Source organism: Eleutherodactylus coqui, chromosome 1 (genome assembly GCF_035609145.1).
Source record: "Eleutherodactylus coqui strain aEleCoq1 chromosome 1, aEleCoq1.hap1, whole genome shotgun sequence".
Taxonomy (NCBI): Eukaryota; Metazoa; Chordata; class Amphibia; order Anura; family Eleutherodactylidae; genus Eleutherodactylus; species Eleutherodactylus coqui.
This window is the reverse complement of record NC_089837.1, coordinates 83189186-83214524: the sequence shown is the minus strand read 5'-3', so window position 1 is coordinate 83214524 and position 25339 is coordinate 83189186. Positions and strand designations below refer to the sequence as shown.

Genomic DNA, 25339 nt, shown 5'->3' with positions numbered 1-25339 from the left:
TGGAAGGGTTTATCATAGTCTGGCAGACCCAGTGCTGGAGCACTGGTAATCTGTATTTTCAGCTGATGGAAAGCTGACTCGGCTTCCGGAGACAAAGCAAATGGCTTAGAACTCGCAGTCGTACAGAGGCTGCATGGTCATGGAGGCAGAGCGAATCCACGGCCGACAATATGAAACTAACCCCAGAAATGTCCGCAACTGAGCATGGGAGGCGGGGAGTGGCATGTCCTCCACCACCTTGGTACGTTCTGGCGTGAGGTGTTTTGTACCAGGACCTAGGCAGTGACCAAGAAACACAACATGAGATTTGCAAAACTGTAATTTGTCTTTACTGGCTTTACACCCACTGTCTGCAAGAAAACAAAGGAGGCTGAGTGAGGCCGCAACGCAGGTAGGTCTGTCTGGTGCACAGAGTAGGAGATCATCAACATACTGAAGCAGGGCCACACCTGGTGGGACCGTCCATGCATCAAGTACAAGCCTCATACATCGGGTGAATTGATTTGGGCTGTTTTGTGCCCCTTGTGGTAGGACAGTCCAACAGTACTGTTTTCCTCGGAATGTGAAGGCAAACAGGTACTGGCAATCGGGGTGGATCGGGACGGACATAAATGCATTGGCTAAATCGATCAGAGTGTACCAACAGGTTCCGGAAGGTATGGTGGACAACAGAGTGTAAGGGTTGGGGACCAAAGGTGTTTCTAGGATGGTCACCTTATTGATTTCTCTTAGATCGTGAACCATCCGGTAGGTATCAGGTTCACCTTTCTTCCCTTTCTTTTTAACTGGGAAGAGTGGCGTGTTAGCGGGTGAGACACAAGGTTTTAAAGCATTCAAGGCACATAACTCTGTAATAGTGGAGGCTATTGCGTCTTCCTGTGCCATGGCTAGGGGATACTGGCGGATCATGGGGGCTTTTTCCCCATCTTTGAGATATACCATGACTGGGGGTACGTGGAGATGGCCCAAGTCTGTCTTCCCTTTTGCCCATAGGGTCTCTGGCACTGCTGAGAGAACCTGTGTATCTTCTGGGGTCAACACATATACAGTACAAGAAGGAGGCGGAGTGACCAAGTCTGCTGCCATGAGACAGAATACTTGGTGGTCGGCCGCAGAGGTACTGACATGAGCCTCACCGGAAGGATGGAGCTGAATACAGCACCCCAGGGGTCCCATCACATCGGTTCCCATGATGCAATCCCCAGCGGGTGACACCAGGAAGCGAGTGAGGACTCGTGACCCTTGAAAGGAGACTTCTATGGGCTCGGTCTCACGCATGGGTGTTGGTTCACCGGACACTCCAACGGCTATGGCTATGGAGTCTGAGAGGGGAATACTAAGGTCATTGACTTGTGAGGTACTGACACATGATTTAGTGGCCCCTGTGTCAATTAAAAAGGGCACCTCCTTCCCCTGGATTTTTAGAGGCTGAAAAATTTGTGGCCCACGTGCGTCAGTAACTATAAGGGACACGGGGGAAGGAGTGCCAGACCTTCATTGGTAATTGGTATACCCGTTATTTCCCTGTGGGCGGGATGATGTGGTATTGGCCGTACTTCCCTGTTGCCCTCTTTCGTCTGACATGTTCTGTCTAGGGCGTTTAGGGGCTCTACAATTACGGGCCAAGTGTCCAGTCTTCCCGCAGTTATAACACTTACGGGTCTCCCGCCTGGGGTCGTTAAGTCGGACTGTGTCCCCCTCCATGGTGTAATGTTTAACCATAACACCCTTTGCGTGGTCTTCTGTATCCATGACAAATCCTACAGCTTTCTTATATAGATCACGCGGTCTGGCCTGTCGCCAATCGGGGGTACATGCTTTAACGCGTTCAGACAGGCGCTTATCTATTCCTTGCATAAAGGCTTCACAAAAAGCAGCATTACGTATTGCTTTTGGACAATCATATAAACCCAGATCTCTGCCAACTTCCTCTAAACGGCCAAAGTAACATTCAATAGACTCGCCCTTGTTCTGTCTACACTGGGTTAGGGCTGTACGTCTCTCTTGGGCTTTGTCCTTAAACCAGGCTTTAACCTTGTCAACATATTGAGTACCACTAAGTAATGTCTGGGGGTCATCTGGGCGATCTTCAAGACCACAAAATTGAGCAATACTATTGTAAAGGCCCAGAGGACATTTTACATTCATAAGACATTCCATATCTGTCCAAGTGGCAGAGTAGTTTTTCTGTATGACTTCCAACTTTCTATGGAAAGCTGCTGGCTCTGTCTGGGGATCGGGCAGTTGCTGACACAGTGCCATCTGGTCTGTGGCGCTCCAGGGTCGCCATGTAGTGACTGTAGACCCGGGAGTTGGTCTATGTGCGTCCGTAGGTCTGTCATTAGAAGACGATGGTCTGTCAGTGTCCTCTTGTCTGACCGTGCCCAATGGTGGACTCGGTCTGTTTGTTTCTCTATAATGGGTAGTGGAGGTTGTAACTGGGAACAAGGGAATCGGTTGTCTATACTGATCCCTGCGACGTGGAGTCCCACATACTGTACAGAGTTCTTTAAAACAGGCATTCTGTTGACCACAACGTGGACAATCCCAAGCCGGACCTCTATTTACTTCAGGGCCCGGGGATCCTGATTGAGGGCTGTAGGGAGGTGTATCCATCTGGGCAGTAGCCTGTGGATACGTAGGAGGCAAGGGTGGCAAATTGGGATACAGAGAATTAAAGGGATTATTTGGAGACATTGGTGGAACGGCCGGGACGACAGGAGAGACTAATGGAACCGTAGGGGTTTCCATGGGAACGTCTATTGGTGGCCGGGGCATAGGACAATAAACTAAAATGCCCTTGCCTCGGGACTCGGAGTCCCAGTGTTCGTCTTCTGCTGTTTTAGAGCAGTCCAGAATAGCCTTCATGCCTTTTTCCAAACCCTTATTTCTTATTTCCTTTCTATGCTTATCCTCATATTGTGACCAAAATTCATAATTGAATGTTCCCGCCTTCTTAAGGCCTATACGTTTGTAAACTTTATAGGCTTGTCTGCAAATGTCCTCCCCTTCTCTATCTTTAATTATCTCAATAGGAGTCTGATATATCTTAGATTGTTCAGACCCCATCTTGACCACTTCCAACTATTCTTCACTAAGTATACAGGACGTATATTTCACACAGTAAACTAAGATAATCACTGAGACTATCTGGGAACACACAGTTCCCTGTCCCGGAATAGATTTACAGAACTAAAACGTGGTCAACTTCAAACACTAGGATTCAGGGGAGACCAGACTTCGCCTCTTAGGGAACTTTTAGTAATATTATAACAGATCCAGAGTAACAATATGACTGCCAGAAATGAGACTATAACAATAACAATTATTTCAATCTCCAATACAGACAACATGACTCTTTAAGTCCCAATGAGTGAGTTCTTCCGTCTAGGACAGTTAAATGAACTTATTCACTCTAAAATATTGACGGGGCAGAAAATATAGGAAACAGGCAACAACATACCTCTAGTCCGTTAGAGACACAGATCAAAAGAATCCAGACTGTATAATAGTAAGATAAGCTCTTACCTGTACACCGGTGTTTTAGTCTGGGGTCTCCGAATCCAGTATCCACGTCAACGGGCCAGGAGTTTGTTTCAGTCTACTGGTTGCGATGTCCCCACGTTGGGCGCCAAGAACTGTCGAGGGTTAATTTGTTCAAACAGACTGGTCAGTTATGTTGTCGGTTCCAAATTGACCTAAGCAGGAGGAGCGCTCTTTTGAGAGTCAAAGTACTGACCATTACCCACGGTATATGGTGAAGTAATGAACTCTAACTCTTTATTGGCATAGTCTCAGTCTTTATAGAAGATCGCCCACGCAGGGATGCGACCTCTGGTAATACAGGGAATAACCTCGTGATTTCCATACATCTTAAACTCATGACTTCTATATCTGACAATAAACTTATGACATTTAGGCTTGATATATGACTTTTAAGAAATAGCTGATTTCACATGACTTTCAGACAACATATTAATTTTAGACAGAGAGAGCTGAAAACTCTTTGCGGTTAGGCCCTGTCTTGCTACATCCCGAGACATCTGACCTTAGAACTTCCTGATTCCAATAGGTCAGACGTAGACCTTCAGTGTAGACAGAAAACCACAAAAACAGTCATGACTTCTGTTACACATACAATATATTGCAATACATACATTTTGCTAAAATGGATTGATAAGCATATATTCTCATTTTTGATTAGCGACATATATTAATTTCTTTACAGCCCCTCTTGGCCCTTATCACCGTCAGTGTAAGAACCGCAGTAAAATGGAGCATGCTGCCATTTTTTATGCACGAGCGGAAACCGCGATTGGTTTCCGCTCATGGACAAGGAGGATCGTTTTACCAAACATGCTATGGAGTCTTATTACTGAAAAATCCAGAGCGGAACTGTCATGTCTGTGCGGCTCACAAGCATCACGTTCAGCACGGATGAAACTACTACTGTAGTAGATAGATTTATGCACTGAAGAACTGTGTGCAGAACCACTGAAATACGTAACCCAGATGTAAAGCCCATGCGACATCAGAGTACTACACTCACTATGGTGACAAGGAATGTACACACTATTGGAAATTGCCGCAAACCACGCTATGCTGAACAGTAGCACCACTCCAGGGAGAGGGAAGCCTGGCCCTAAGCTAGCAGGGGAGGTGTAGGGTCCCTGCCTAGAAGCTGAGTAATCGTCTCAATAGAGTTGGCCCCACAGTCTTCATTCTGGGCCCTAACTGTCCCTTTAGGAACCCCTGGAGAGATGAACTGAACAGCAAAGCAAAACAGAAATGAAAAGCAGAAATACAACTGAAAAGGAACCCACAGCAACTTATCTGCAAGTAGCAATATAGCCAGCACAGAAGAGCTCCAAACTCCAAGTACTCCACTGAGGAATGGAATAAACAGCACTGAGTAAAGGGAGGGGAGAGAATATAAATCCACTCCCCACCTCCACCCTACTCCAGGCATGACTAATCCAGCATGCATCTATGCAGCAAAGAAAGACAGCACCAGCAGTCTCTGCACATGGAGCATTAACCCTTTTCCTGCATAACAAGGTGACAGGTCTTGGCCTGAGTCGAGGCCACCATGTCACGACACTGTTGCGACCGACAAGCTGTGTCAGAACACCTGCTCTGGATTCCACAGCCAAAATCCACCCGTGGACATTGGGCCTTACAGTAGGAAGCCAGAGGCAATTAGGACTAATGTGCTTCAACAGAGGGTTAATAGGTTAACAGTGTAACAAACCAGGAGAATCCAGTTTTGCTAAACGTTTTGTTCGGCACAAACCTGAATTGTGCTTTTAGCAAAGTTCTAACCAAAACAGGATTGTACTGGTTCAGTCATCACTAGCCCTGAACACTGGTGTATAACACCGTCTAAGAGCCATAAAAGCCCTGTATAACACCCCGAGAGTGTTATACAGGGCTGTCATGGCCTTAGACAATGTTATACACCAGTTTTAGGGGTTTTGATCAACTTATGGTTTGGTTCAAATTAATTTGGACCCAATCAAACTTTAGAAGTTAGGTGTTTACTTCCGATGAAAACTGGTTTAAACTATACAGCAATGTTGCAAATAGAACATTTGAACAAACCTGGTAGCTTAGAGCTCGTTCAAATCACCGTTTTTGACTTTCATTTTGCATTTCTGTCGGTAGAGAAGCAAAGCAGGGGAAAATAACTGTTCCATTTTAAGTCCTATTGATTTCAGTGGGGTTTTCTGAGTTTCACTCATGCTGAGTTCAATTCCTTTCTGGTTAATTTCCGTTTTTTTCCTGGAAACATTAACACAGCACTCTGTGCTATTATTTCCATTTAAAAAATGGAAACTGCACAGATCCATTTTTTTTTAACATTATAGTCAATGGGTGATGGACCTGAACAAAAAAAGCTGCTTTTTGGTCTCTTTTTTGATGTCCCTTTAACTAATCAGTTTTAAATGAGCATGTGCAGAAGCATACAAAAAACAAAATTAAAAAAACGGATCCATTAAAAGTAGATATAAATGGAAGCAGAGGGAAACAAACTGATAGAATTTTTTTTTTTTAATGACTCCACTTACTAGAGCCGTTAAAAAAAGGGAACTGTTCTTTCTCTTTGAATTCTGTTTTACTATTCATGGATCCATTCAAAATAGAAATCAAAACAGCTATGTGAAAAAGCCCTTAGCTATCTGTCTGGTTTTATCCCTACAAACATATAGATATTCCTTGCATGTTTCATCGTTATTTATAAATAATTTACTTGCTCTACGTACAGAAAACAATGGGGAAGATTTATCAAACCCTTCTCGACTTACAAAAGTTACAAAACTTGGCACAAGCCCTGCTTGCACTCAAATTTTGTAACTTTTTGACAGATGTATTACTCCATGCCACTTTCCTCAAAAGTTGTGTGGCTTATTGGGAGGGGTTGTGGCTGCTCCTTGCTGACATAGTAATGTATAATTTATTCCAGAAACGGGCCTAACTTTTGCCAGAATTCCACTCAAGCCCCTAGCTGGCATAATTTCTGTGTAGGCACAAGGACTGCCAGAGATGTACTTAAAGGGGTTGTCTCGCGGCAAACCTCAAAATTTTACCTTACCCCATTCCGCCTGTCACCCCCCCTGGCATAAAATAGCAAAGTAAAGCAGTTTTTAAGCCGCTTGCTACTTACCAATCCAACGAAATAAGGACTTTAAAAAATCTCCCAAGATGGCCGCCGGTCCTTTCCCAGGGATGCACTGCGGTTTTCTCCCATGGTGCACCACGGGTCTTCTCCCATGGTGCACCATGGGCTCTGTGCGTTCCATTGCCGATTCCAGCCTCCTGATTGGCTGGAATCGGCACACGTGACGGGGCGGAGCTACGCGATGATGCTTAGAAGGGGGCGGAGCCAGAACGCCGCTCGTGCCTGGACCGAGCAGAAGGGGAGAAGACCGCACAGCGCAAGCGCGTCTAAAAAAGCAAGAAGACATCAGAATTAGACGGATCCATGGCGACGAGGACGCTAGCAACGGAGCAGGTAAGTGAATAACTTCTGTATGGCTCATATTTAATGCACGATGTACATTACAAAGTGCATTAATATGGCCATCCAGAAGTGTATAACCCCACTTGCTGCCGTGAGACAACCCCTTTAATATATGAAGAGGTATGTGCCCCAAATATTAGGTGCACCATCAGGGATAATATTAAGCGTTTGGAACTCCGGTCTTATTAAATCTTCCCCAATATGCACACTTTAAAGAGGTTGTCTGAGTCAAGGACTCCCCTGTGACTGCGTCTCCTATGCCTTAAAATAAAAAATCAATGGTTACTTACCTCTCCCTACTCCCCCCATTCATCCTCCACCCCTGGTTCCACTCTCTGCTTTAACATCACTTTTCATGCTCAGCCCATCAACAAACAAGCTGCAGCAGCCATTGACAGCACTCAGCAATCGTTGATCATGGCTGGGCGCTGCCATTGGCTGCCATAAAAGGTTTACAGGACATCAACACTGACAGTGGAGACTGGGGCTAGCAGCGGTGGAAGAATTGGAGAGTGGAAAGAGGTAAGTAACCTGTTTTGTTTGTTTTTTTTCGATATAGGAGACCCGGTGACAGAGGGGTTGTACAGCACTCAATAAACATTACTGCTATCTTTCAAAAACAGTGCCGCAACAGTCCATGGGTTATATGTGGTATTGCAGCTCAGATACATTGAGGTCAATAGCGCTGAGCTACAATATCAGACATAACCTATGTTTTTCCAACTCTACTCAAGTCCTTTTAAACTTGTATATAGTAACATCTCAAGGCATTTAGGACTGCTTCGTGATTAGCCATGCAGCACAGTCATACTTGATTATTGTTATTTCTTTCCACTGTCTGTCACACAAATCACAAACATCAGTTGTTGAATGTAAGTTGACATGAGTAATATTCCAGTATATCTGTTTTACGTGAGTGCAGATTCAAAATATGTTCCATGTGCCCAATTTTGTGATGGCTAAAAAAAATCTTTAAATTATGGCGATGGAGCAGCTTAGGTTTAGCCTATCCTGTTTCCACATAGGCAGCCTGTACACATCAGGGACATCCCTCACCATAAAGTAGACTGCTTCCAGGGACATATGGGCTTTATAAGAAATACAATGGCCTCCTGTCTTACATAACCCTCACGTAGAACATGTTTAACCAGATTACCTTCATCTCTTAATTTTGCCAAGAAAGGCCCAATATAACTTTCCTGTTTTCTATGGAACCTTTTCCTCTTAATATTAATGATATGATGCTAGCTTGGGGCTGTTGGACAAACAAGATTTAGAAAGAGTTCCCATGTTTAGTTTATTATTGTTTTGACGCAGTTTGTGTGTTTATGTGCAAGATCTACGGGTTACGGTTCCAGCACGTCCTTTTTCCAAGAGTCATTAAAATGCCTATCAACTATTTTGATTTTCCTGCTTTGCTTAAAGGGCCACCCTGGTGAAATTTATTTTACATACATCATTGAGCAAACCAAACCAGTAGAACCCTGTTTCAGGTCAAATTCTCCTAACAGTTTGGAATCAACGTGAACGTTGGGCAGTTTGTCCTGGCCAAACCCACTAAAAGAAGAAGGTGGCGGCCTTCTCCTGTGGCTCAGCAATTAGCACTGTTACCATGCAGCACTGCGGTCTGAACTTTTTAAAAGTTTGCTAATCACTATTCACTATGTAACTAATTGTCCAACATATATAAGCCAGCTAGTATTACCTTGTTTAGTTATTTCTTTTTATCTGAAACTTACTGGAGCCCTTTTCCTCAAGTGGATCAAGTGACCACCTGAGAATTACTTGGCTTTATGTTCTCTCAAGAAGTCAGTTTTTCAGTCAGCATTCCCATGGGATATGTTACAAGTACTGTACCTTAGAAGCTCTTCACAGGGGACAAAAACTGCTGGTGACTAGAGGCTCCTGTCACAATATAACAAAGGAGATTACTGGTCATTCTCTTAACTGTATACTTATGGTTTGTAGCTCATTTAGGTGAATACAGAAGGTAATGGTAGTGTCCTCCCAGCAGGCAGAGATGGTTCTAGTGCTAGCTAATGATGTGATGCTGTGCTGATGAATCGTGTAAGTGTTAGCATAGCAAGATAGTGCTTGATAAATATCAGACAGCAGGCTGCACTGCATGGAAGTGACTGCAACATACGTAGGAGACCTCCAGAATATGACAGGCAGTCTGGTGAGGGAGGAAAGGATGGAAAAGTCTGTCTTTGCCAGCATGGCTCTTTAACTTTCTTGTAATATTATATATCAATACTACTGCGTAACTTTTTTTAGGAGGCCTTGATCCCTTGATAAGAGGTCTTCTTGGAAAACCTGCAAAGCTGCAAACCCAGCAAGAAATTATGAATGAAGAGTTAACCGAAAAACTGCTTGTACTTTCCAATAATGGTTCAATGGATTTGGCATCTCTTAATTTGCAGCGAGGTCGTGACCACGGCTTACCAGGTCAGCTTTCTCTTTAGTCAATAGAAAAGCTCTTTCTAAAGAAGAGATCAGTTAGTGGCTGCTGTAAGAACGTTTGTACATTTTCTAAGGAGCCGTCATGAGTTACATATGTCAGTTCTGTCTATTCCTTGCTTCAGTATGAAGCACTTTGACACCATTTACCTTTATCATACAAATCCCAACTTATCTTCAGATGGTTTATTTTTTATATTAAAATGACCCTTTTTTGTTCTATTATTTTGAGTACTCATAGATTACATTACAGCTATAATAGGTTGAGTTAACAGTTGTTTGCCAGTTTTAGATAAATAGAACCTGCACATATTTCTAATACGCAATGTGTTTAAAATGCTGACCATTTACGATGCATAAATGTGTATCCGTATTTCGCTGCTAAATTACGTTTTTTTCTCTTTCCTTATAAAAACTTTTTGAATGAAAATTTTAACCATTTTCAGGAGCTCAGCTTGCTGTTAGTGGATTCTAATACATTTCTACAAGCCCTCCCCGCGTCAACGGCAAATTTTTGGGCTGGCTGGCTGGCAGAGAAAAAGAGAGAGAGAGAGAGAGAACACGAGCCAACGAAAAAGAAAAAAAAAGCTCGGCACCCAGTGGCCCACATACAAAAATGCTCGAGTCTCCCATTGTAGTCCAGGGGGTTCGTCACTCGAGTAGAGCTCTCGAATTTTACGAAAAGCTTGACTCGAATAACGAGGACCCGAGCATTTCGGTGCTCGCTTATCTCTAGTGGCTACAGCTCTGAGAGTGAGTTCACACGCTACAAAATTGCTGCAGAATTTCAGCTACAAAATGCAAGTCGCAGCAATATACAGAACAATATAAGTAACTGAGGCTTTAACAAATCCCAATCACTTACAGCGGATAATATCCACAGAGGAAGATAGTCATACTGTACATTTTCAAATCCTTAGCATACTGTACTTGTTGCAGAAATGTTATGCGTTTTCATCGTGAAATTCATTCATTATAATACATAGTAACATAATATGCTGAAAAAAGACAAATGTCCATCCAGTTCAGCTTGTTTCCACCCCCACCCCATGTTGATCCAGAGGAAGTAAAAAAAAAAACAAGAAACAGAAGCCAATTTACCCCATTTTTGGGGAAAAAATTCCATCCTAACTCCATAATGGCAGTCAGAATAATCCCATAATACAATGCAATGGTGAATGAATGAATTCCACAGTGAAAATCCGCATCAGAACCAGCACCAAAGTCCATATGAGGATTTTTGTGTGTATTTAGTCTGCGATGTGTGATCATATCCGAATGGAGAGCTATGTTTATGCCTATCTTTATGGTATTATTGAAATACAAAAGAAGAAAAGCACTCCATAGTGCAGGGGACCTCCAGTAACAGGATGTGCTGAGTATCAGTAGTGGAAAACATGGACCTGTGATGGTTGCGCGGACGTCATAACACTCTGAATAACCTCTCAAAGCTGCAGCCTATCCTGCAGAATCAGGTGCAAAAAGCCTATGCAATAATGTGGAATTTTACATGGAGAAGAAGGGAGTCTACAGCGCTGCTATCAATAGAGGGGATCGGTGACCAGGGTATTGAGGATTGCAGTTTTAATTGGCAATGTTTATCAGTTTTTGGATTGGCACCTTCCAGAGGCCATTATAAGACAAAGGATTAGAAAGGATAGAATAGGATAAGATAGGATAGGAATGGAACAGATAGGAAAGGGTAGGATAGAAAAGCATAAGATACGATAGGATATGATAGGATAGAAAAGGATAGGACAGGACAGGATAGGATGGGAAAGGATAGGATAATTTCAGTTATTAATTTGAGCAGTCAGGTCCTTCATACATCTCAGAATCTAAACATTTTGGAGCAACATAGTATGTAAGGCCGAGAAAAGATATGTGTCCATCCAGTTCAGCCTGTTACCCCCCAATGTTGATTCGGAGGAAGGCAAAAAAAAACAAGAAGGTATGTAGAAGCCAATTTTCCCTATTTAAGTGAAAAAAATCTTACCTGACTCCAAGTCTGGCAGTCGGAATAATCCCTGGATCAACAACCCTTCTGAAGTAATCAGTGATTATAACATGTAATATTGTAATGCTTAAGAAAGGTGTCCAGGCCCCTCTTGTACTCTTTTATCAAATTTGCCACATCCTCAGGCAAGAGTTCCATGGTCTCACTGCTCTTACAGTAAAGAACCCCCTTCTATGTCGGTGTAGAAAACTTCTTTCATCTAGATGTAGAGGATGCCCCCTTGCTACAGACACAGTCCATTTTTCTAAACTAAATAGCCTCCATTTTGATAACCGCTCTGGGTATTGTAGTTCACCCCGTGGATATACATTTATTAAGTTACGATTTTATCAGTTGAATAGATCTTTTTTATTTAAGGATACAATGATTGGAGGGAGTTTTGTGGACTACCAAGACTGAACTCAACTTTGGACATGAAGAAAGCTATTTCTGAAGAAAGCATCACAAGGAAAATGATTGAGTTGTATGGACATCCTGACAACATTGACGTGTGGCTGGGTGGTCTAGTAGAAGATCTTCTACCAGGAGGAAGAACAGGACCTTTATTTGCATGTTTAATTGGAATGCAAATTCGAGCTCTGCGAGATGGTGACTGGTAAGCAGAATTAGCCATTTACACAATTTTAGTGCATATGCAAATTATCCTCCTTACTAAAAATTAATATCTGGCAAAGAAATAAAAATAGTAAACTGAATGTCTATAGAGTATGATTGAACTGGAATTCCTTGGGCCCACAATGTAGAATCAGGGCTCCTTGGATGCATTTGCTCCATGGAGGCCTTGAAAGGTTGATGGAGGGACAGTGCGTTGGCTCTGTGGTTAGCACAGTTGTCTTGCAACGCTGAGATCCTGGGGTCAAATCTGACTAATGGAATTTGTATGTTGTCCTTGCGTAGGTTTTCTTCTACTTTTCAAAAATATACTAAAGAATGAGTTTAGATTGTGAGCCCAAATGTGGAAAAAACCCAATATCAAGTGATGTACAGTGCTGCGGAATATGTATGCACTATATAACTGGGTACAATACACTCATGGCAAAAAAATAACGCACACAAATAGAATTATTAGATTGCTGCAAAACTCGGCATGCAGTTATATCTAAGGTAGATACATAGATGATTACAGTTGTGGTCTTGCCACCAGAGGCTGTAAAAGTGCCTCCCACATTGCCCTATAAAAAGGCTCTCAGAGGCTACTTTTATGTAGTGTACCTCTTGTTGAGAGATTGTTGCCAACTGGACATATGACGATGATGTACTCTAACAGACTTTGATAGGGGGCACATCATTACAATGAGAAAAGCAGGATTGTCGTTTCAATTATTTGCCCGCCATCTAGGCTGTTAGGCGGTGTTGGAAGCAGTGGTTACATGAGGGTGCAGATACATGATGAACAGGCTCCAGACCACCAGTAGAGTAGATTTCAGGATTTATTTGTTGGTTTTTAATATCACCCAATGGAGGAAAACTATAGTCACCTATCCAAACTATTGTGGTTTATTTGCAGAAAGTTGCGCCACTCCACCAGTTTTTTTGCTTTTTACACTTCATATCAGTGCCTCAATGAAGCCACTGCCATATCTGGTAAAAGTACGAAGGAACTATAGACCTCCACCAAATGTAACAACCTGTTATTTCTCAGGATCGCCTAGGGTCATAAATCCCCCATTCACATATCTCTGTATATCCTAGTGAAATGACTTTAATGTTAAAATGAAGAAAAAGCATTAAAGAAATTATGTAAATACGAATGTCCTAAAAAAAAATCAGGACAGCACTTCTCAGCCAAGAGAACACTGTGATAATAACACCCAAGGAATTTCCTGTGGTCATGTCACTCTGCAGACTTGAAAAGGACACTAGTAATTGCTACCATCTTCACACAGATCTTTTATCCACTGCAGCGCTCCCGGCTACGTACTGAGCAAACAACTAAAATACAGCCCAATTCACTTGAGTGGAGCTTTGATGCAGTTACAGATGTGTCCTTCCTTACCTTTCCTCTTAGCTCAAGATATCTCAAGATGAGAAGTACAATATGACCAGCTTTGATTGAAAAGAAAATAAGAAACTTTTGCATTACTGTTTCTGTTTTTTCCAAAGCCGGTCATCTTGCTCCACTCATCTTGGGATATCTTGAGCCAAGAGGAAACATAATGATGGAGATGGATGCATCTTTAAACTATGCAGAGGTGGACAAAAGAGTTGCTACACATAAAAAAAGACAAAGTGACTTCTGTTAAAAATATATATATCTTGTTATTTGTATAGTGCCAACTTATTCCACAGCGCTTTAAAGTAATTTATTTACTACCCCCCACCAAGCTGGTGTTATCGGACCACACTGGTACCGATTTGATGACCTCGTTGCCAGGTGCCAAATTGGTAGATATGGAAGCCAGTGATGAGAAGATTGCTAGCAGTGTCTATTAATAACAGAAAGCACTTTCTTGTTATAGCAAGATGCTCTTCTCATGAGAAGCCAGGAGAATTCTGTTTTAATTGAAGACATTGCCAGTTTTTATACAGAAAGAAAGAGGGTGTTATCATACAAAGGTTACAAAGATTATTGATCATAAGGCTTATTGACATCTACAAAACAGTCTCAAAGTGCTTAAGGCTTGTCTAGACAAGTAAATGGCTGCAATCAGGGTCTGGTTATCTCATTATACTATATTTCTGTTTACTAACTATGTCTTTATGTTAATCCCTTAAAGGGGTTGTCCCGCGCCGAAACGTTTTTTTTTTTTTCAATAGCCCCCCCGTTCGGCGCGAGACAAACCCGATGCAGGGGTTTAAAAAAAAAAAAACGGATAGTATTTACCCGAATCCCCGCGCTCCGGTGACTTCTTACTTACCTTGCGAAGATGGCCGCCGGGATCTTCTCCCATGGTGCACCGTGGGCTCTGTGCGTTCCATTGCCGATTCCAGCCTCCTGATTGGCTGGAATCGGCACACGTGACGGGGCGGAGCTACGAGGAGCAGCTCTCCAGCACGAGCGGCCCCATTCAGAAGGGAGAAGACCGGACTGCGCAAGCGCGTCTAATCGGGAGATTAGACGCTGAAATTAGATGGCACCATGGAGACGGGGACGCCAGCAACGGAGCAGGTAAGTGAATAACTTCTGTATGGCTCATAATTAATGCACGATGTATATTACAAAGTGCATTAATATGGCCATACAGAAGTGTATGACCCCACTTGCTTTCGCGGGACAACCCCTTTAAGGACCAGGCTGTTTTGTACCTTAAGGACCAGATAATTTTTAGTGATTTTACCCATGTGGCGGTTTTACTGCTCTATTTTTTTTCCTTTAGCTCCCAAAATTATTTTTGCTGCGTTTTTTTTTCCGTGACATATAGGACTATTTTTTAATATCTTTTTCACTGACTTTTTTTTCTCGTTTTTTAGTTTTATTAGGGGTAAAAAGCTTTAAAAAAATGATTTTTTTGTAACATTTATAATTTTTTTAAAATTACTTTTATATCTACACTAAAATAAAGTATGGGAGTGGGTTCCTCTATTTGTTTCGGGCATTTTGATATATAGTATGTATGGTTTTGGTTTATAGGGCGCATACGGCGACGGTTTTTGTTGGCGTCGGCTTTGTGTTATTCTCTTTCTTATGTATGTATTGTTGTTTTATTCTGTTATTTTGTTTTACTTATTTATGTAATTGTGTTTTTTTACTATCTGTGTCCCCCATGACGTCATGAAAGACCTCTGGGGGACATTCACATATATTTTTTTCTTTATTTGACACTTTCCCACTATAGCTGGGGAATCTATAGGAGCCATAGTAATAGGGGAAAGCAACCCCTGTGGTGACATTAGTCACTTGCAGAGCTGCCAGGATCTAGTCTGACCCTCCAGCTCTGCAGTAGCAGGGAATCCCGGATGGTCACATGACCCCCGAGGCTCCCGTAGTGAAAGTACATGTTACTTTCACTTTCCCCACACAGTGCTCATTGAGCACTGTATATCGGGGAAGTAGAAGGCAGGAAGGGTTAAAAACCCCTCCTGCCTTCTGCTCTGGGTTATCAGGTGTCACTAACAGCTGATAACCCGCTCCTGCCTCTGACTGATTGCAGAGCCAGGAGACTTAAAGCACCACCGTAATTTTACTACCGGCAGTGCTCTAAGCCCAGGACCAGCCGCCGTAAATTTACAGTGGCTGGTCCTAAACGGGTTAACATAATTTAGTAGTGCTATTCTTCCTATTGACTCCTCTTATCCTTTTAATCCTTGTTACCGGCACTACACAGCATAGGTTTTAGTCCAATCAGATAAGAAATACATACACTTATTGTATTCTGAAACATAACAATTTATATGCTGTGACACTGGGTACTCATTTTACCGACCTTGGAAGGGTGGAAGGCTGAGTCAACCTTGAGTTGACCTGAACCATTCACAGATTGAACTTGCAACCTTCAGGTCATCAGCAAGAGTTTACTACTGCATTTCTGCTGCCTTAACACTCTGCGCCACATGAGGCTCTACTTTGCTCTTAGGATCTGTGAAATTTTAAAAGTCATATACTCTCCAATTAAAATATTATGGCACCTCTTAGCGATATGTTGTAACATTAGAAGATGGGAATGCTACTTTACTTCAATTGTTTTATGCAGTTATGTACTATATATTATTTATAAGCATAGTTTTCTAAAGAACTTTCTGAAATAATATGTTTGTTTTTAGCTCAGTTTAACCTACAGTACAATGTGGAGAGATACTGTACAGTATCAGCATTACTGGTGCTTAAGCTCACTAATAGACAAACCAGCACCGTACCTTTGTACTACAGCAAAATATAGCATGCCACTGACTGCTCATGATTAACTGAAGTCTCCCTGCAGTGTTAAAATGACTGAACTGGGGCACATTGATTAATTTATCACAAGTCAACCTACATCTTGGGACACACTTATCTAGCCGCAAAAAAATTGAGGTGATATTGTATTGCACATCCAACAATATCCAAAACTAAAACATGAACCAGCTTAAGGCACCTGCTAAAAATAGAGATATCACTGCAAAGTCAGAATCCATTCATACAAAATAAGGGCTTCCTAAAGAACTTCAGAAAAATGTAGAGAGAATTTAAGCTGGAAGTAGTCATCAGTTGCAATTATTTCTGCATAATGTATGCGATCTAATAATATTCTTATTGTGAGGTCTTCAACAAACCTCTGCCCCACCCGTTCCATTTTAGAAATTCTAATATTAACTCTTAGTAGATAGCATGCTGACCATGCAGCTGGAGTTACAAGTTTACATTTGACCCAAGGCAAGATCTGCATGAGTTTTGTCCTACACTCCAAAAACATACTAATACTAGAGATGAGCGAGCACGCTCGGTAAGGTCAGTTACTCGAGCGAGCATCGCTCTTCTCGAGTAACTGCCTTCTCATCCAAGCGTGCTTGGGGGGGGGGGGCAGTGGAGGGGAGCGGGGGGAGAGTGATGAGACAGATCTCTCTCGCCCCACCGCTCACCCCCGCCGACCCCCCGAGCACGCTCGGACGAGAAGGCAGTTACTTGAGAAGAGCGACTAAGTAACTGAGTAACTGACCTTATCTAGCATGCTCGCTCATCTCTAACTAATAGTCAAATATAGATTGTGTGTCTAATGTATGTGATAACAATCTATAGATGTAGCAAAGTTTAAAGGGCCGCTTCAGTGAAAACACATTTTTTCATCCTTGCCCCCTTCACCGAATTGCCTGACACACTCTGGACGTCTCCTCTGTATATTGCATTTTTTTTCCATGCAGTGCTGTCTCCTGTCTGATACCTATCAGGGAGCATCTTGTCTGCTTGCTCACTTAGCTGAGGCTGTATCATTTCTGCCTGTTGGATAGACAGTTTAATTAGAATTAACTTCTATAGTCACCTAAATAAGCTACAGGCCAAAAGTATACAGTCAAGAGGATGAGCTGTGATTTCCTCTATTATAGCTGTGTGATCATCAACAGTAAGGGTGCATTGACACGAGCATGTGCTGGTGCGTACATTGGTGCTTCCAAAACCGGCGAATCAATGTACGTGCACAAACACACGTAAATGCAGGTCCGTGCAGCATTGCTTTCAATGGGGCCACGGCTGCTGCCAGCGGCCCCATTGAAAGCAATGGTCTGCCAGCAACCCCTGCAGTGATTTTCAGTGAAGGGCTTTAAATATAAGCCCTTACCTGAAAATCATTCCTATCTGGTGTAAAAATAAAAAATATATATATACTAACCTCCCCGCCACTGCCGGGGGCTCAGGCGCGTCTAGCCGCTTGGGTCCCATGACTGTAATGAAGTTCTTTCAGCAGGCGGGGATTTAAAATCCACACCTGCTGAAAGGGCTGGGTCTGATTGGCTGAGCGCTCAGCCAGTCACAGGCAGTGCTCAGCCATTCATTGAATGACAGCTGAGCGCTGCCTGTGATTGGTCACAGTGCTCAGCCAATCATAGGCAGCGTTCTGCCATTCATTGAATTCATTGAATGGTCGAGCACTGCCTTTGATTGGCTGAATGTATTTTTTTTTATTTTTTACTACAATTAGGATTGATCTTCAGGGAAGGGCTTATATTTAAAGTCCTTCCCCGAAAATCACGCGGGGTTGCTGGCATCCTATTGTTTTCAATGGGGTCGCCAGCAGGCCCTATTGAAATCAATGGGAGAGTTTTGCGATCCTCTGTCACAGCTGTGGCAGGGGATTCTTTACTCCCCTGGTAGCAGCGCAAAAAATTACAGTAAAATGCGCAGAAACACTTGCGAGAACACATGATTTTCCTCCATTCAGTTTAAAATCACATCATGCTCTCATTAGCGCTTATACGTCACGCTTGTGTGCAGGAGCCCTAAACAGCAACCGCTCAGTCGCTCTCATTCACTTGTACAGCGAATGTGAAAGAATGAATGATTCTGAACTATTTCTCGTATCTGCCTGTGTAAGCAGACTGCACGAGCGAACAAGCGAACTCGGACATCGTTTGGTTGTTTGCTTGTTCAAACGACATATCGGCTCGTCTAAAAGGGCCCTTAAACTCTACATAATTTCTATGTAAACACTGTGGGATATGTATGCACTATATAAATGAGTCAAATAAACATTTTCCATATTTAGAGGTTTTCAGAGATTCAAAAATCATTTTCCAGCCATGAAATGTTGTAAAACGAAAAAATGGCTCCCACCCAGCTCTGTAATGTCGTGGAAATCCTTTGTGGAACCACGGCTTGCTCAATTTGGAATGTTTACACCCTTCCATATTAATTCTGAATTGATTATATGCGCATAAGAAGTTTTCACACTGACACAGGTTCAGCATGTATAGCTTCCTCAATTCTACTTTATTGTTGGGCGCGTAGCCTGTTTTAAAAGAGTTTAACATATCCGCCCATCTGGGCAGGTCAAAGATTACATAGACACAACGTATTGTTTAATTATTGGATAAGCATCTTGCAATTCTTCCATCCTCCGGTCATCTGTGATTGGCCATCAGGTGGTGGATTAGATGAGTGGGTTGTCTTGGACCCACGTGTGGTTCCTTCGATATGATTGGATGTTACATCATGAGTTAATAATAGCATAGACCTCCCATGTTATTCGCGTCTGTTTCCAGTAAAATTGCTGGGGGAATTTTGCGGTATCTAAAAGCAGTACCTTGTCTCAAATGCGGTTAACTGTCTACTCTTTGCTTCTTCTAAATGCACAAAAACAGATGGAAAATGTAACGTGTTTATACTATATATATCTTGTCAGCGTTTTGAGAACAGAAGTTTCATAAGAGGAAGTAGATACATTGGATACATGAAAGAAGGCATATCTATATTTGTAACAGTAATGGAAAAGTACTGGCATTTAGTATACATAATAAAAACAGGTTCATTGTCCATTACCAAAGGCCCACAGTCCAGAATATAGATATATTGGGTTTCCACTACAGTAAGCCGCAGTGATTCTGTCATGGCCAATGCAGCCTTTATTTGGGTAAGTAAGTGGTCTCATGCACAATGAACAGTATGTGACTACAGCCAGCGTCTTCCAGGTTCGGAGGAGCAGTCATCAGGGCTCCAGTGTTGGGCAGGTAGCACCTAAAACAAGGGACTTTTCTTAACTTTACACTATTCCACAGCCGTAATGTTTTTTTTGTTTGTTTGGGTTTTTTTTAATCTCAGAAAACCCCTTTAAAACCTCGTCCTGAGAGCAGATCTCTAGGATTGCATATGCAGGAAAATATGCATGTACTGACGTAACTATAGGGGATGCAGAGGATGTGGTTGCTCCTGGACCCAGGAGCCTTAGGGGGCACAAAAGGCCTCACCTCTCCATATAGGGAGACCAGTACTATGAATAAAGCATTATAGTTGGGGGCCCTGGTACAGGTTTTGCATTGGGGCCCAGAAGCTTCAAGTTACACCTCTGTATGCATGCATTATGCAGTATGAGGATTTTGCCACACATTTTAATGTAGAGTCATCACAGACTTCCCTTGTTTTGTGCAGTTTACAAAAAAAGGACATTATTAGATTTGCGACATCTCCTCCATATTTGACCTAATCTATGAAAACTAGTAACATTTTAATTTCAGCTATATAAATGCTCTAACTTGTCATCTTTTTCTAACATATTTAGGTTTTGGTATGAAAATACAAATGTGTTCACTGAGAAACAGAAGTTGGAACTTGAAAGACATTCTCTGTCTCGTGTGATTTGTGACAATACAGGACTAACACATGTACCTTCTGATAGCTTTCTGATGGCAACGTTTCCTGAAGGTTTTGAGTCCTGTGACATTGTACCCAGCATGAATCTAGAAGCCTGGAAGGAGAATCCAGAACAAGGTATGCACACAGCTGAATGTCCATATCTCTACAATTTAGCACATTTGATATATTGTTATTTTACAGCAGATATTGCCACCTGTTTACAATCTATTATGCATAATAGCCTGTTTCCCCAAAATAAGACAGTGTCTTATATTAGTCTTTGCTCCAAAGGATTTCACTTTTTTACATGTGTAGCTGCCTGGACACTATTTAAATTGAATTTTTGTATTAACTGTAACTAGGGCTTAATTTTGGAGTAGGGCTTATAGTTCAAGCATCCTCAGGGCTTAGTCACACGGGCTCATCCGGGCGCAAATGCGCCCGTCTTCCTGCAGGATAAGATTGCCACACTGTAGGTGCAGAGAAAGAACACATGACCGGCTCCATTGCCGGTCCTGTGTTCTTTCTTCCGGCACTGCAGAGAGTCGTCCGTACCTGCAGTGCGGCCGTCTTATCCTGCAGGAAGACGGGCGCATTGGTGCCCGGATGCGCCCATGTGACTAAGCCCTTAAAAATCCTGAAAAATCATTCTGCATCCTCAAAAATCCTGAAAAATCGTGCTAGGTCTTATGTTAAGGGTAGGTCTTATTTTCAGGGGAACAGGTGTATGTAGACCTCTAGAATGTCTATCTTTGGCTCCATTTTCTGTCATTGTATTCAAAAGCAATTTTTGAATAATCAATAAGTATTATTAACAGGAAAGTAAAAATCTGTAATTTCTGAATCCACTTGATAAGTGGAATCATAGATTTTTTGTAATATTGTGTGATTTATTTTATTTAAGTAGTCCTTAAAAGGGGCTGTCACATGAATTAAGTTATCCCTTAGGGTGGCTTCACACGAGTGTGTTTTTGTCCATACAAAGCTGCGTACATAGGTGCACACCCATGTACGTGTAAAAACACACATGAATGCAGGTCCGTGCATTGTTTGCAATGGAGCCGCGGCTGCTGCCGGTGGCTCCATTGAAGACAATGGTCTGCCGGCACCCCTGCATTGTTTTTCAGGGAAGGGCTTTACATATAAGCCCTTCCCTGAAAAACAAAAATTTTAGTGTTAAAAATTAAAGATGAGCGAACACCAAAATGTTCGGGTTCGCGTTATTCGAAACGAACTTCCCGCGATGTTCGGGTGTTCGTTTCGAATAACGAACCCCATTGAAGTCAATGGGCGACCGGAACATTTTTGTATTTCGCCGATGCTCGCTAAGGTTTTCATGTGTGAAAATCTTGGCAATTAAAGAAAATGATGGGAACGACACAGCAAGTTCTCCTCTGCCACAGCTGTAACAGCTGTGGCAGAGAAGAACGATGTTAGCCCATTGAATTCAATGGAGCCGTCAATACAGCCGACTCCACTGAATGCAATGGGCTGCCGGCGATCGCGGGATGAATTGTCGGAAAGGGGTTAAATATATAAGCCCTTTCCTGCAATTCATCCAGAAATGTGTAAAAATAAAAAATATATATATACTCACCTGGTGCCGGCAGAAGGAGTTCAGCGCGGCAGGCTGCAGTTCTCCTGAACTGCTCTGAACAGCTGTGAGCAGTATTCAGCAGCCGGGGATTTAAAATCCCCGCCTGCTGAATAAGATGCCTCTGATTGGTCACAGCCTGACCAATCAGAGGCCAGCCCTCACTCACACCCATTCATGAATTCATGAATGGGTGAGTGAGGGCTGCCTCTGATTGGCTCAGGGGCAGGAGAGCTGCCCCTGAGCCAATCAGAGGCAGCCCTCACTCACCCATTCATGAATTCATCAATGGGTGTGAGTGAGGGCTGGCCTCTGATTGGTCAGGCTGTGACCAATCAGAGGCCTCTCATTCAGCAGGCGGGGATTTTAAATCCCCGGCTGCTGAATACTACTCACAGCTGTTCAGAGCAGTTCAGGAGAACTGCAGCCTGCCGCGCTGAACTCCGTCTGCGGGCACCAGGTGAGTATATATATATTTTTTATTTTTACACATTTCTGGATGAATTGCAGGAAAGGGCTTATATATTTAACCCCTTTCCGACAATTCATCCCGCGATCGCCGGCAGCCCATTGCATTCAGTGGAGTCGGCTGTATTGCCGGTTCCATTGAATTCAATGGGCAAACATCGTTCTTCTCTGTCACAGCTGTTACAGCTGTGGCAGAGAAGAAGGATTTGTCTTCTATATGTTCTCAATGGGGTTGGCGCTGCTGCCGCCGGCCCCATTGAGCGCATATAGAAAAGATTTCTCAGGGAAGAAAGTTAAAGTAACCCGAACATCCGAACATCGTGTGGTGTTCGTTACGAATAACGAACATCCCGAACACCCTAATATTCGCCCGAGCATCAAGCTCGGACGAGTACGTTCGCTCATCTCTATTAAAAATAGAAAAATAAATAAACTTACCTGTCCGCTGATGCTGTGTCCCCCGCAGGGATGAAGAACACATTCACAATCCCCGCCTGCTGAAAAAGCTGAATGTGATTGGCTGATGTGCTCAGCCAATCACAGGCAGCTCTCCCCGAATGAATGACGGGCGAGAGCTGCCTGTGATTGGCTGAGCACCTCAGCCAATCACATTCAGCTCTTTCAGCAGGTAGGGATTTTAAATCCTCGCCTGCTGATAGATCAACACCACAGTGCAGGGAACAGCAGGAGAAGATGCGGCTGAGCCCTGGCAGCTGAAGGGAGGTGAGTATCTATTCTTTTTGTTTTTTAAAGCACTTTTACTGGATTTTTAGGAAAGGGCTGATATTTAAAGCAGCAGAATCTTCTACCAGAGCTGTCATGTGTGACAGCTGCAGGAGAGAATTGAAGAATTTCTCTGCTGCATCTGTCACAGATGGGGCAGATGTAGCAGCAGGGAATTCTTTTTACTAATGGGAATAAGGGGAAACATCTGCATGCGGCTGATGTGTTCTTCATCCCCGCAGGGGACACAGCAGCGGCGGACAGGTAAGTATATTTATTTATTTATTTTACACTAAAATTTTTCTTTTTCAGGGAAGGTCTTATATGTAAAGCCCTTCCCTGAAAAAGAATGCAGGAGTGCCGGCAGACCATTGTTTTCAATTCAGCTGCCGTCAGCAGCCGCGGCTTCATTGCGTGCATTCACTATGGTGCACTCATGTCCTATCTTTGCAGGCACACGCCTGTAAAGCATGGAGATGTGAACACACCATAGTCAATGCATTGGGGCTAATAGATTCGTGTTTTTGTGCATGCATATGCACGCACAAAATACACGTTCCTCTGAAGCCACCCTTATACACTGGATAGGGAATAGCTAACTGATTGGTGGTGGTCCAACTGATGGGACCCCCACGATCAAAAGAATGGGGTTGAGAAGATCCCCAAAAGAATGGATCAGCAGTAGAGATGAGCGAGCACCAAAATGCTCGAGTGCTCGTTACTCGAGTCGAACTTTCAGTGATGCTCGTGAGTTCGTTTCGAGCAACAAACCCCATTAAAGTCAATGGGTGACTCGAGCATTTTTGTATATGACTAGTGCTCCGCTAAGGTTTTCACTTGTAAAAATCTTAGCAAATCGCCAAAGTCATGTAAAAAACACAGAAATGGATAGGGCAGGCGAGGAGCAACATGCAGGGCTGCATTTCGGGCTCCGAGGTCTCACTATTAAGCCACAATAGTGGCAAGAGTGAGACCCCCCCGCACTGTCAGCATAAAGATCGTTCTCCTCTGCCACAGCTGTAACAGCTGTGGCAGAGAAGAACGATGTTAGCCCATTGAATTCAATGGAGCCGGTAATACAGCCGGCTCCATTGAAAGCAATCGGCTGCCGGCGAGCGCGGGATGAATTTTCGGGACTCCACCACTCCATTCATTTCAATAGCACTTCAAAAGACAGCCACAAGCTTGAATTATCTTTGGCAGTCCTATTGAAATGAATGGAGCAGCAGTGCACATACTTCACCACCTCTTCATTCGTTCAAGGATCTTTGCAATCACTATTCTCATGATCTTTGGGGGTCCCGGCAGTTGGACCCCAGCGAAACAGTTAATTATCCTCTATCCTGTGGCACAACCCCTTTAACTACCTATGCTCAGGTAAAAAATACTCTTATTGGAAACACGAAACATAACAGTTATTGTTAAATCTTGCTTGTCCTTAATCCTGTTCTGAAAAAAATCTAAATCTAAGCTGCAAAAAAATTGTTCCACTTATCTTGGGCCATCCTAGTCAGCTATCTCTGATGGTCCCACCAAAGTGAATGGAGCTGTAATGCACATGTGCAGGCACACACTGCCATGCAATTTAGGAAGAGCCACTGTTGGGTACCTGCAAAACAGGTAAAACCTGTTGTTAAACAATCCCTTTAAAGGGGTTGTCCCACTTCTAGTTATTTGCTGCAGGAAGCAGATAGCACTGTAAATTGCACAGTGGCCTGGGTTAGAATCATAGAATGGTAGAGTTGGAAGGCACCTCCAGGGTCATAGGGTCCAACTCCCTGCTTAGGCTGCCGGTCCAAGGTGGAATATCACTAGCGATATTCCGCCACGGGGGAGAACTGACAGACCTCTGTGGTGAGTCTATCTAATAGATAGGATCACTGAAGGAAAATCACAGCATACCGCAATTTGAATCCCGCAAGCGGAGAATCACTATGCTTCTCCGCTCATGGATGTCTGGCTGCGCTTTCCATAGTAAGTCTATTAAAAGGGTTCACTGCGTTACCCGCGGCCAGATTATCGCCGCTGGTAATGCAATGACAAATCGCCCGTGGACAGGCAGCATAAATCATCCCAGACCGATATTTGTCTAGCTTTTGTTTGAACACTTCCATTGAAGGAGAACTCACCACCTCCTGCGGCAACCTGTCCCACTCAATGATCACCCTCACTGTCAGAAAGTTTTTTCTAATATCTAATCTGTGTCTCCTCCCTTTCAGTTTCATCCCATTGCTTCTAGGCTTTCCTTGTACAAATGGGAATAGGGCTGATCCCTCTGCACTGTGACAGCCCTTCAGAAATTTGTAGTCAGCTCTTAAAGGGGTTGTCCCGCGCCGAAACGTTTTTTTTTTCTTTTCA

The 25339-nt window shown here is 43.1% G+C and overlaps 1 protein-coding gene across 1 annotated transcript in view; it reads left to right on the top strand.

Moving 5' to 3' along the window:
* Positions 1 to 25339, top strand: part of TPO (thyroid peroxidase) — a 202933-nt gene that overhangs the window by 139508 nt on the left and 38086 nt on the right. Inside the window, exons 6-8 of the mRNA XM_066596549.1 lie at positions 9299 to 9469; positions 11856 to 12093; positions 20123 to 20331. Coding sequence (XP_066452646.1) covers positions 9299 to 9469; positions 11856 to 12093; positions 20123 to 20331 — 618 coding nt within the window. The remainder of the gene's footprint in view (positions 1 to 9298; positions 9470 to 11855; positions 12094 to 20122; positions 20332 to 25339) is intronic.